The following is an 11,859-nucleotide window of genomic DNA, read 5'->3' as shown; positions in this document are numbered from 1 at the left end:
GGCTGTGTTTAAATCCAGAGTTTGATGTCTGTTGAAACTGACAAAGTAACAGTAAATGCCAGAAGCAACAGCAAGACGTAGGACATGTCTTTTTCTTGGTGTTTCACCTTCCTGCCGTTAAGGAGCTTGTTGGCCAAAAGGGTCAGTCACATCGCCATTCATGCCCATCAGCTGCAGATCAGGACAGCGTACTTCTGCAAGCAATCACTTGTGACTTTTACCTGAAAACACAGGTTGTGGATGAGCTGAACTATATTGTACAGTAAGTACAGGAACCTAGTCCTTGTCTCCTTGAAAATTAAGTTGACATGGTGCTAAATGGCCTGTGGCAAATCCCTGTATGCATCGTCTTACCATGTGCTATATCCATTATCGTTTGAGGTTATCTATTGCTTTCCATGGAAGAAGTGCTGTCTTGTGGTATGTGACTTCAACCTTTCTGATGTGTTCAGTGATGTTTTTGATGTTTTTAATAATTACTAGAATGCTCCCAATTAATACCAAGACTAATTTTGGTAGAAAAGATAATAGGAATAGGTGTGGTTTACTCTTCACTGAATTTCAGTTCTTTAAGGTGAACTTTATTCTCTCTACACACCTGTTGAACCTTCAGTGCTCTAGAATTTAAAAATGCATACTTTTAAAGTAAGCATTCAGGTTCTAGGAAAACTGGTTTAGATTTTTTCTAAACTTTTAAAAACCTTAGGTTCTGAGATTCTTTTTTTTTTTTTTCTGAAAGGAACACTTAAGATACTCTTAATATAGCAAAATTATCTAGAGTTTCCTCAGTAGTAACCATTTGCAATCCTGTGCTGAAAGAGCACCTTAAAATTTATCTCCCATAATACTAGGTTTTAATCCCTTATTGTAATACTGAGGCGTGTCTAACCCTTAACAAGCATATTGAATACCTCTGATGGCCTTACTGTCAGCCCCAAAAAAGGTAACAGCAGTTTGCCTGTTACTTTTTAGTTATTTGCTTCAAAGAGTTCAGACTTGCCTAGATTGGAAGAACTGTGCGTGGGGTGGTAGGGAGCCAGAACAAAAGACAGGAATATTAGTCCTTCAGATTATTGTCTTTGAGCTGTATCTAGTCAAACTATTTATTGCTGTGGAGCCCACATAACTCCATAAAGGCAAACAAGCAGGGATTTCTAAGCAGACAAATAGGTACTACATGTAGTAAAGTGTATGCTTTTTCTGAAATGTTAAATAAGTTAAAAGTGGGTGCTTGGTTAAAAGGAATAATATAAATGAACACATAGTAATTTTTATATTCCTCTGGAAATTATTGCTGATCTGCTTCAAGTATTTGCTGCTAAACGAGAATCTGATTTTAGATCCTTTTGTAAGGCCTAAAGTTTTTTATTTTTTTCTCCTTATCATGAATGACAAATACAGACAGCATTTCACTATCCTGGACTAATAAGTATTTATTTGCAGTGGTCAAGATATGGGACAAATGATATCCTGACACAGACAAAATACCACTAGTTCCACTTTCACTTTCCTTTCACCCATAAAACTACTCTTACAATATATTGGTATGTGACAAACTCTGGTTGAATATCCTTTACAGTTCTTGAACAGAGCACCCATAATACCATTACCTTCTTACTATTAAGTAATATCGAGCTTGTCCCAGTAGATTTTGATACTTTTTTTGTAGTATTTGTACACTTCAGCAGTACCTTTCTATCAGTGACTGTTTACAGTAGCAACTGCTGTTCTCTACAAATGTCTATTAAAATGTATTTTTTTATATAAAAAACCCCTACAACTCCACAACATGATCTAGTACTATTTAGTTATGCAAAATATGCACCTTTATGTACAACAGAATATTGGTTCAAATAACGTCACTGTAATGTTTCACAAGCTTTTTCTCCCACTAGGTGTAATATAGTAAGGAAAGAAAGTCTGATGCTTAGTCATCTCTGCAAAGATGGAAAAAAAACTGTTTAACACATTACACGACAGAGTAACTAGCCAATATTTATTCCTTTATTCAAACCTGAATTTTGTTATCAGCTGATCTTACTCAGTTGGGCAAGGAATAACGAAGGACTGTGGAAGGCTTAACCTGCCCCTCAATTATGGTAGTTCCAATTATAAATGCAAAGCTTTAATTCCTGTTAAATTGTGCATCGAGCAGAAAATCTGTAAGATGCTTCAGAAATGTGAGTTTAACCTGTCAACATAACTATTCTTCTGCATACTTCAGTGTGAATTCTTCAGTATGGCACAGCTCCAAACGTTCCAAAAAGTATTATGAACTATACATACTTATCTAGGACTCGCTCCTTTAGAAAGGCTTTAATCATGATCTGCAGCACTGTCTCCAGGGCAGTTTGAAGATAAGTCTTCAGAGTCTACAGGATAAGCAGAGAGAAAGTGAGTAATTCCAGCTCAGAGGAAAGGCTTGGGGGGGTGGCAGGAAAGTTGCTAGTGTTATTTGAAGAGTCCATGTAAAGCAGATTAAATAATAGAATTCAAGACAGTTTGCAAGTTATTAAATCCAAACTTTGTTTTAAATAGGGAACACAAATTCTGCCCTCTTTGGTGCAGTGAAATTGCATAGTGTTCTAACTGTTTCAGAAACACCTGCAATCTTTTGCAGCTTTTTATGGTACTATTTTTAATATCTGAATTTTGTTTTCTCAAAACAAAATTAATATGAATACCAATTCAAATAAATGTCAGCATGGTTGGTTGGGGTTTTTTTTTTGTGTGTGTGTGCGCATGTAAACACCTAAAAACTGGCTTATAATCAAAATATACAAGGCTTTGTGCAAAAAACAGCCTGGAAAGAAAATTTGCTATGTAGATTTAAAAAACGGCAGTAACAGAGACATAAAGGATATATTGTACTATTTGAGTCTAGCTGCATAAGCAAAGTAAAACATAAGACAGGTTTACTCTCACCTTCATAGGTTGTTCCACACCAAATGCAATAAAAGTGTTGTTCTCTCAAATAAGCAGTCAGGATGTGTAGCTTTTCTGATACCTAGAGACATGTACAGGTATGCAACGATCTGAGGCTCATGTGACATAAAGGAGTTTGAGCTACTAGCTTTGCTAAAATAGATTGTTTAACCTTTTGCTATGGAAAAGCTACACAATACTGTAGCTCAGTAAGGCATAAGGTTTCCCAAATTTGTAGCATATGGCACAGGAATTCATCATCTCTGGAAAGTTAATGGTTGTTGTTTGCTCATCATTCTTTCCAGCTAAGAAACCTGCACCGAAGAGAGAGCTAAAAATATTTCCTAGCTACCTTATTTCAAGTATGTTATTTTTGGTGGAAGTTTTCACACCTAATCTCTGCAAATCAAACACATAAGGCTAAGAACAGCTGTGTAATCTAATTCTTAAAAAAATGTGAATTTCCAGTGTCCATCTTGAGATAATCTGTGAAACATTTTCAGAAATTACTTAGTGATTCTAAAACTCAGCCTAAGACATGAGATGAGGCATCCAAAAATTAAAACTCAAAAGAAAATAGCTTTGATCAAATACGTGATCATGCATATCTTGGCTAAGACACAGAAACATTTAGAATTTAATTTCTAGACTACTTTTTCCAAAGATTAGCTTCAAAACAGATGAGCAATAAATCAGTGGTTTAGTGTTTTATATTTCATCATGTAACTGCTGTAAATATCACTGCTCTGAGACTGCAAAGAGACTATTCACTACAGCTTGGAAAATGACACACGTATACATACATCCTTTATACATGTACGTATGTATAGATACATACTTTTTAAAGGAACGTTAAATTTAATTCTGAATCAAGCCATTAATTTAGTTGCAGAGCTTACACTTAAGTCCGAGCTTGTGCATTCATCTTCCTTGTCTTCCTCATCCTTTTTGTCTTCCTCTTCAGGTTGTATCCAATACCAAGCCTCCTTGGGAACATCAATATCCTTAAATAATGAAGGATTTAAGTGAAAATTATCTACCTTTGTAGTGTTTTTGTAACGTGCTGGATAAAACCAATTTCCAATAGGTGAGATGTTAGGTTTTAAAACTTTCTTGTAGAGTATAACCAAGAATTACTAAAGCTGTAGTGGGAAAATAAGTACAGTGGTCCACAAGAAGGATTATTCACTTTTTTAAAAACAAGTAAATACATGCTAATATAAAGTTCTATTCTACCTATGTTCAGTACGTGTAAGGCTACACAACAACATAATCTCACACCAAGGCTGTGAAGAGATACCCTTTTTTATCAGTTGAAGACATGCTGCCCCAAGTCATTTTACTGAGAGATTATGCAGTGCTTCCTAATCCACCTCAGGTAAAGTTAAAAGAAGAGTCAACAAAGATGACCTAAACAAATTCAGCCAACTTCGTCTGAAGCAGACTAAGGAGTATCAAACAATCTCAGCAGAACTTGTGGGGCAGCATTAACCTCTTAACAGATTAATAAAGAAAAATACCTGAAGTTTTCAAGTGGCAAAAAATTTATAGTAGTTCACTGCTATTGCCCATGTTATTCCTTGCAGGTGGAAGGTACTTTGTTTTGGGTTTGTCTTTTGTTTAAATGCTTCTTTGGTGAATCTGCCAATTGCCTCAGTGATTATCCCCATCCTTGGAGGTACTGAAGAGCTGTCTGGACATTGTCCTGGACAATCTCTTTAGGTGACCCTGCCGAAGCAGGAGGGTTGGACAAGATGACCTCTAGAGTCCCTTCAAACTTCAACCATTCTGTGATGATGTTGCTCCCTCCTTTGAGGCAAACAAACAGCACCATCATTTGGGGCAGCCTGACATTGGCTGCTGAAAGATATGCAAACAGCTCAAAAGTAACCAAAGAATGCAGGACCAAAAGCAGGTGAGCTCTGATGACACAAATTAACATGGGTCCTCGCATAAGGTACCGTGAGGTTGGTGTACAACTTCAAATATCTTAATGGTGTAAACATATACTCTGAAATATTTTGAAAGGACTTTAGTGTTACTGAACACCAAGACTTCAGGCTAGTTATGCCACACTTTTAGAGAACTTCCAAAAATTGAATCGCTCCTTTGTTTGTAGCCTGTATCTCTAACCTACAAGCCTTCCTTCCAACCCCAAAAAATATAGGTCTCACTTTTTGCATGTCTAATTGCTGGCAGGCCTTCTGGCTTTTTCGAAGATCCCCTTCCATCTTACGTTCTTCTTGTTTGTTTTTGAATCTTATTCTGTTAAGAAAAAGTAGATAGCTGAAATAAACAGGTAAACAAACAGCGAGATGTATTACAGTTGACAGCTTTTCTTAAACAGAGAATCTAATATTGTAGCCCTCCCAATTCTCTCAGACCAGGATAACATTGAAGTTAAGAAGTGCTTCTGATGTTGATTCTATGGGAGCACGCATGTATTTCTTGGGAATTATTCCTTCAAGACAGAGCTTTTTTGATCACGCTACACTGAATACTGTTTCTCCACCAGGTTTTCGTAAGACATGAAAAAAGTGGTTCACTAAACATCTGCAAAAGATACAGCCTTCCCTAGACTTTTCTTCTCCACATACAACAAGCAAGTCAGGAGAAAATAGCAACAATAAACCAGAAAAAAATTACCCTGATTTTTAAAACTGTTATAGCAACACTGCAAGATTATCTGTGGTTTTTACATTAAAAAAGATGACACAGTTCTCTGATTTAAGAAGTTGCAAATGACTTGAGAAAAGTTAGCATGTGTGTTGTCTGCATTAACATTTACAAGAATAAATGACACAGCACACACTTTTAGCATTACAGTGTTCATCTGCTTTTGCTTTAGAACTGAACAATAATTACTCTGTATTTCACCTCCTACCTCTCATTCAAGCAACATTCAAAAACAGTAACACATTAAAAGAATTACAAAACTTAAAGCATAAAAAGAATGGTTGTTTAGACATTGCTTGGAATTTCAGTTACATCGTTTTACCTGAACTGATCTGCAGCTTGTTCATTTGCTTGTTTTTTCATATGGAGTTTTTGTCTATAGTTTTCCAGTTTTTCTTCAGCTTTACGCTTTTTTAATTCCTCGTGACCAAGCCCACTTCTGCCTATGTAAGTTCAAACGATGAATGTAAGCAGTTGAGAAGCTCTGATATCCAACTAAGTAAATTAGGAAGTATCACAAACCTGTTTTAATGTTCAGAGGAATAGGTTCAACAATGCCTTCTCCTGTGAGAGAAAAAATAGGCCAATTTAAGAAATCAGGTCTTTCTCAAACTATGATTTGTGCAGTATATTCAAGAAGGCAAGCTGCTTTTGCCATTAAATATGTACATTATCTTGTGATTTTGTTGCTTGGAAGTTGAAAAATCCCAAATCAATGTATATTTAGTGCATTACAAATGATCCAGCTGAACTGGAACTCCCTCTCTTTTTTTGGCTTGTCTGCTGGATTGCTATATGCTTTTTTCAGGACACTACCCATTGAAAGAAAATGGTGTTGATTTGACAGGCGTAACATACCTGTGATGAAGACTGCTTTGTTACAGCCTTCTGTGAAAATAAAGAATTTGTCTGGGCTAATTCATTCGCCGATTGTCTGCTAGAGACATGCTGAACCGGCACAGCAGTTCTGTTTTACTTCGTCTATTAAGGCTTCATAAGGGTAGTCCAGTGCACACCATCTCTTTTTCAGAGTCCAACTATAAATTCAAAGAGAGGGCCTGATGTCTTTTTGAACCCTATTAGCTTTGTAAGTCCATCGAAACGTCCTTAATGTAGGCATGCGCATCTGGAAGTGCATTTACTGAGCAGCAAGTACTGCTGCTTGCCTTACATCTCTCAATAGCCTGTACCGTTTTCATTTCAGTTTTTAGAGATTCAGTCTCATCTTTTCTCCTGCCACTACACATTGACAGTTCAGTAACGCTAGGGCTCTCAGAGAGGCACCTATTGACCTTGTCTATAAATGAAGTGGCAGCTGCAGTCTATAAAATATAAAGGTACACCTGAATATAGGCACATGTTTCCAAGCAGTGACAAGCTTACCACTTTTGCCAAGGGCCTGGCCGCTCTTGTAGCCCATCTTCTGGAGCAAAGCAAAGCCTTTGTTCTCATTGCCTAATGCACTTTTCAATACCAAGTCACGTCTCTCTTTTTCTTCTTCTTTTATACTCTTTTGTCTGTTCTTCTCATTGGCTTCTTTTTGCTTTTCTTCTTTCTGAATAGCTTCCTTCACCCGCCTCACCATGGGCAAGCCTGGCCTTACGTCCTGTCTAAGAGTTAATAATTCCAGCAAATATTAGCACTTCTTTTTTTTTAACATATTTACAATCACTTAAGAGAGATAAAAAGAGCCACCTACTTACTTAATAAATAAATCAGACATGTAGTCTTCCTCTTCATCTTCCTCCATCTTTAGCACGCACGTCTTGCTCCGACCCCTTTCCTACAAACACTGTCAATGAGGCGTTTTATTTCGCTGCCGGTTACCTGAAACGCAGAACCCGCAAGAAAAACTTGCCGCTTAGGTCCACCGCGCTCGGTACGCGGCCGGAAACCGGAGGGTTGCGGCACTGATGGACGAACACACGTGAGACCGAGGGGACGCCGGACCGGGTCGGGTTGGGCCACCCCCGCTCGGGCTTGGGCCACCCCCGCTCGGCTTCACGCCCACCACGCGTTTTTCCGGGCTCCGCTACCGCCGACCACCGGCAGCCGCGACGCCTCTCAACCCCCCCGAAGCCTTTGCCCGCTGCCACGGCGCCCGCCAAGCCGCAGCTAAACGCAGCGGCTGCCGCGGGAATCCGCCCGCTCACCCGCCTCCGCTCCGCTCCGCTCGGCCCGGCCCGCTCCCGGCGCCTGCGCGCGGCCGCCCCCGCCGGCCCGCGCCTGCGCGCCTCCCGCTTCCTGCTGTGCGGCCGCAGGTGCCTCCGCGCTGCCGAGGTAGGTCGGGGCTGGCGCGGGGCCTGGAGGTGAAGCCGTTCGTGTCCCCTCTCCCTGCTCCGCCGCTTCCCTCCCTCCCTGCTAGCCGGGCGGGCGCCTGGAGCAGCCGAGGCCGCCGGTGATGGCCGCGCGGCTGGGGGCGCCTCGCTGCGCGGCCCGGGGCGGTGCCGGCGCGGCGGGGGAGGGGGGCGCGTGCCGTGGAAGCGTGCCCACGCGTGCCCGTGACCGCCACCGCGCTGTCACGTCCCGCGCAGTCCGGAGCTGGCGGGACGCGGCCGCCGTGACCGTCACCGTGACCGGCGGCGGGCGGGCGGGCGGCGTCAGCCCAGCGCGGAGGTCGGCGGCGGAGCGCGCCAGTGGGGTCCGCGCTTCCCCCTCCGCCCCCGGGAGGAGAGGCGCGGTTGCGGGCGGGTGTGCGTGCGTTCGTGTGGGGTGTGTGCGTGCGGAAGGCAGTGCGCTTCTGGCTGTTGTTTGGCCAGAATTCATAAATAAATATTTTTTTTTCTTTTCTTTTCTTTGCTTTTCCTTTTCTGAGGAGTTGGCGTACAGCGCGCTCCGCGATGCGGTCTCGAGGCGTTACTTCTTGGGGCGGGGGGTCGAACCAGGCCAGGTGCACGGAGAGAGGTGCTGCAGTGGGTTACAGTAACCGACGCGGGTCGGAGGACCCGGGCACAAGAGCCTTCTCACCTGCCGCGGTTCTTCAGGAGGATGCCACTTCTCCTAGGCTTGGCCGTTTTTCACCTTTCTCAGTCTGCTGAAGTGCGTGTGTGATGGAGATCTAAATAGGCTACAGAGAAATAGCTGGAGAATAGAAAGGAACTCTAGGACATCTGAACGTTTTATGAGCTGTAATGCTTCAGCATAACTTAGTGGATGGTAGTTGACTTTGGTAGGCTTTTGCTCTGCATCCTGTGGGAGACAGCCGTGTATTTATTACTTGTAACATGCACAGTAAGATCCAGCCCTTGCCAGAATCGGTAGAACTTGGTAGGCATTCCTCAGTGGATTTTGGAGCAAACCTTTGGCCAATGAAGTTGAGCTTTGGATTGCCTACCTGCGTAGCTGTACGTTAGGCTCTTGAGTCTTCAATTAGCTGAATATTCCTGTAGTTGTTCTTGTATCCGATCCCTTGTGCTTCGACGGCACAGCTGAATGTATGTGCGGATTTGGTGGCGCAGAGCTCGTGCATCCTAAATTTAGATGAAGAGGTAAGGGAGTCTGTGGAAGGTGTCTAAGGAGTTCATGGCTCTTCTTTCTGGGGAGGAAAAGGAGTAATGAGCTGTGCTGTTTAGGCTGGCTGGCAACTGAACACCACACAGCAGCTAGCTCACTCCCACCCCCAGAGGATAGGGAAGAGAATTAAAGGGGAAGAGAAGGATACCCATGGGTTGAGATAAGAACAATTTAATAATAATAATGAATATATGTATATATCTGTATAATGATAATAATATATACAAACAAGTGATGCACAGTGAAATTGCTCACCACCTGGTGACCAACACCTGTCCCGTCCTGGCTAATGGTCCTGAAACAGATAGGTCCTAGCACCGCAATCCTGGATGGGCGAGAGGCCTGAAAAGATAGCGAGAAGCAGAGAGAGCACTCTGAGAGCACCTGGAAGAGCAAAAGCCCTTCTTTCTGGTCAATCCTCATCTTTATGCTAGTCATGATGTCGCATGATATGGAACACTCCATTGGCCAATTTAGCCCTCAATCCTAAATCTAAGTTCAAATCATAAGGGGAGTTGCGGGCCCTTTGTCCTGGCCTTGCTTCCCCCTGGCCTGTTGTGCTCCTGCACACTGGCAAAACATGAGAAGCTGAAAAGTCCTTGATGTCTCAGCACCAACTATAAACATCAGTGCACTGTCAACATTCTTCTCATGGTGAATCCCAGGCTAAAACCAAAATGCAGAGCTCTTGTAGCTGCTTAAAAGAAGAACTAACTCTGTCCCATCTAAAACCAGGAGAGATGATATCCAAAGAATCATAGTGCCATTATTCATTGCATTTCTCTCTGCTGTCATGTAAAAATGTTTTGAGGTGGCGATATCTCTGTGCAGTATTGACAAGCAATACCTCCTCAATTCTTTCTGATTTAAAAGAAAAAAAAGCCAGAGATGTCTTTGGAGATGTCGAGGGGAGGGCTGTATGTGCTTTTGCTGATCTGTTGTGGGAGATGTATGTAGTGAAGAATATTATAATTCAAAGTACCAAAGAGTAGGTAACAAGCTTAGTATTACAGACATTGTGGTGCTTTAGTTTCTTCAGCACCAAATCATTAAGGTGAATTTAGAACTGTAATGCAGTTGTAGTATTAATATGTCATCTTTTACTACTGCCTAATCTAGAGACTGTTTAAAAAAAATTATCTGATGGTTGGACTGGATGATCTCTAAGGTCTTTTCCAACCTAGAAATCTATGAATCTATGAATTTAATTTAAATCACTTTGTTTGACTTAAAGAATTGGTTGGGTTTGACCACGAATGAGGAAGCAGCTGTGCGCACTTGAGAGTACAAGTGGAATAATGCAGCTGTTGAAAGATGATGTCTTGCATAATACTCCTTAGTTGCTTTGCTTTTTTTGTTTTGCCTGAGATCCTAGTTTCAGCATCACTGCATTCAGGTTTTGGGGTTGTGTGTTGTTTTTTTTTTTCCTTTCTTTCTGGGTTTCTTTTTGCTGAAGACGGTTGGCTTTATTTTGTGGTTTTTAGATAAGGTTAGTTTGTTTGTTTGTTTTTCCTAGCTGTTCTGCATTAAACAACTATGTTTAAATGTGGATTGCTAAGGTTAAGTTGTCTGCAGAGTGTTTGCTTACAATGATAGTGTGCTTTTGGTGGTGCCTTGCTGCTGCCCCACACTCGCTGTTTGATCTGTTGGGGAGACTTGCAGTCATTTGGCTGCAGCTTGTGTTACAGGCTGTCGCACATAAGGCTTGCTGGGTTTCAGAGGGGTTATTTGTACAGCCCTCAAAGCAAGGCTCGTGCGATCTGGGAAGTCTCAGGTTGGTGATGCCAAATGCTGTCACTGTTTCTGTCTCTCAGATTTGTGATGGGTGGAAAATCCTGCTTGTGATAGGCTTGTTTCCTTCTCACCTTGTCTTTTGAGGATGTTGAGAAGGTGGCCAGGTTCATGCCCAAGCTTCGGGAGTGTGGTCAAGAGTCTTGATTAGGGACAATCCTTACTCTGTTTTATGTAAGAGGAGACAATGAGATGACTCCCTTATCTCTCCTGTTGGTGTTTTTTTTTTCTTTTTCTTTAAACAGGGACTTCAGTATATTTTTCTTGACTGAGTTAGCACCCTGAAGTTGCCTGTAGGTGCTCTTTTTACAATTAGGAACTCTATTCCCTGAAATACTAAAGGATGTACTCAGTTGTGAAAATGTGAGTAGTTTTTGTGGGACTGCTTAGCTAAGACAAGTCTAAGCAAGCTGGAACCATAATACTGTAGTCTGTAGATTTCATCTTCGTATTTTCATTTGATTTTCAAAGCTTTGTACTGTTGTATTATACTTTATACTAATATTTACATTTTTATTTTAGATTTGCATCAGAAATTTACAATAAAACTGGAATGTAACTAGCTATGGAGCTGGCTCATAGTTTGTTATTGAACGAAGAAGCATTAGCTCAAATCACAGAAGCAAAGAGACCGGTCTTTATCTTTGAGTGGTTAAGATTTTTGGATAAAGTGCTGGTAGCTGCTAACAAGGTAATGTAATGGTTTTGTTCCTCTTCTAAAACATTTGTATTAATTTCATGCTAGAGAAAGTTGACAAGTAATGGCCAAGTGACAACTGTGTGATTTCAGATTCAGCCTGAAGAGCCTCTGTATTAGTTTGTAGCTTTTAAGTGTTTAATTGTAGACAGTCACTAATGACTTTCTGTTATCTAACACGTAGCTTGCTTTGAGTTCTTTGTTGTCATAAATATTTGGAAGGCAAAACCTTCCCTCTCAGAGTTGGGATTCTTGAT

The 11,859-nt window shown here is 41.4% G+C and overlaps 2 protein-coding genes across 8 annotated transcripts in view; one reads left to right on the top strand and one right to left on the bottom strand.

Annotated features, from left to right (window-relative positions):
- Positions 1–39: 39 nt before the first annotated feature.
- GPATCH11 (G-patch domain containing 11) lies at positions 40–7,788 on the bottom strand. 7 transcript variants are annotated; one of them, XM_086631632.1, is made up of 10 exons: positions 7,755–7,788; positions 7,305–7,428; positions 6,985–7,211; positions 6,124–6,165; positions 5,924–6,044; positions 5,100–5,190; positions 3,825–3,929; positions 2,926–3,007; positions 2,287–2,372; positions 40–221 (listed from the first exon to the last, which is right to left on the bottom strand). In XM_086631632.1, the coding sequence occupies exons 2-9, from the start codon at positions 7,349–7,351 to the stop codon at positions 2,317–2,319; spliced, it is 771 nt and encodes a 256-aa protein (XP_086487758.1). In that variant the 5' UTR covers positions 7,352–7,428; positions 7,755–7,788; the 3' UTR covers positions 40–221; positions 2,287–2,316. The 7 variants fall into 7 exon arrangements, with proteins under 7 accessions (XP_086487758.1, XP_086487757.1, XP_086487762.1 ...); XM_086631631.1 differs by having other exon boundaries at positions 40–2,372; XM_086631636.1 differs by lacking the exon at positions 7,755–7,788 and having other exon boundaries at positions 40–2,372; positions 5,924–6,037; positions 6,120–6,165; positions 6,985–7,217; positions 7,305–7,382.
- A 58-nt stretch (positions 7,789–7,846) lies between these two features.
- Positions 7,847–11,859, top strand: part of HEATR5B (HEAT repeat containing 5B) — a 64,064-nt gene continuing 60,051 nt past the window's right edge. The window contains 2 exon segments of the mRNA XM_086631624.1: positions 7,847–7,881; positions 11,428–11,596. Of these exon segments, the coding sequence (XP_086487750.1) occupies positions 11,471–11,596 (126 nt within the window). The 5' untranslated portion in view covers positions 7,847–7,881; positions 11,428–11,470.

The sequence above is a fragment of the Tauraco erythrolophus genome, chromosome 2 (genome assembly GCF_009769465.1).
Source record: "Tauraco erythrolophus isolate bTauEry1 chromosome 2, bTauEry1.pri, whole genome shotgun sequence".
In the NCBI taxonomy this organism is placed as follows: Eukaryota; Metazoa; Chordata; class Aves; order Musophagiformes; family Musophagidae; genus Tauraco; species Tauraco erythrolophus.
The sequence above is the reverse complement of the archived record's forward strand: the minus strand, read 5'-3'. Positions and strand labels throughout refer to the sequence as shown.

Excerpts from the sequence above, each read along its gene's own strand:
- GPATCH11 (XM_086631633.1), bottom strand. The coding sequence starts at position 7,351 with ATGGAGGAAGATGAAGAGGAAGACTACATGTCTGATTTATTTATTAA. Across the intron at positions 5,212-5,923 it reads CAAGCTGCAGATCAGTTCAG|CTATCTACTTTTTCTTAACA; the intron begins GTAAAACGATGT and ends TGTTTATTTCAG. Across the intron at positions 3,930-5,099 it reads AGCAATTAGACATGCAAAAA|GATATTGATGTTCCCAAGGA; the intron begins GTGAGACCTATA and ends TCATTATTTAAG.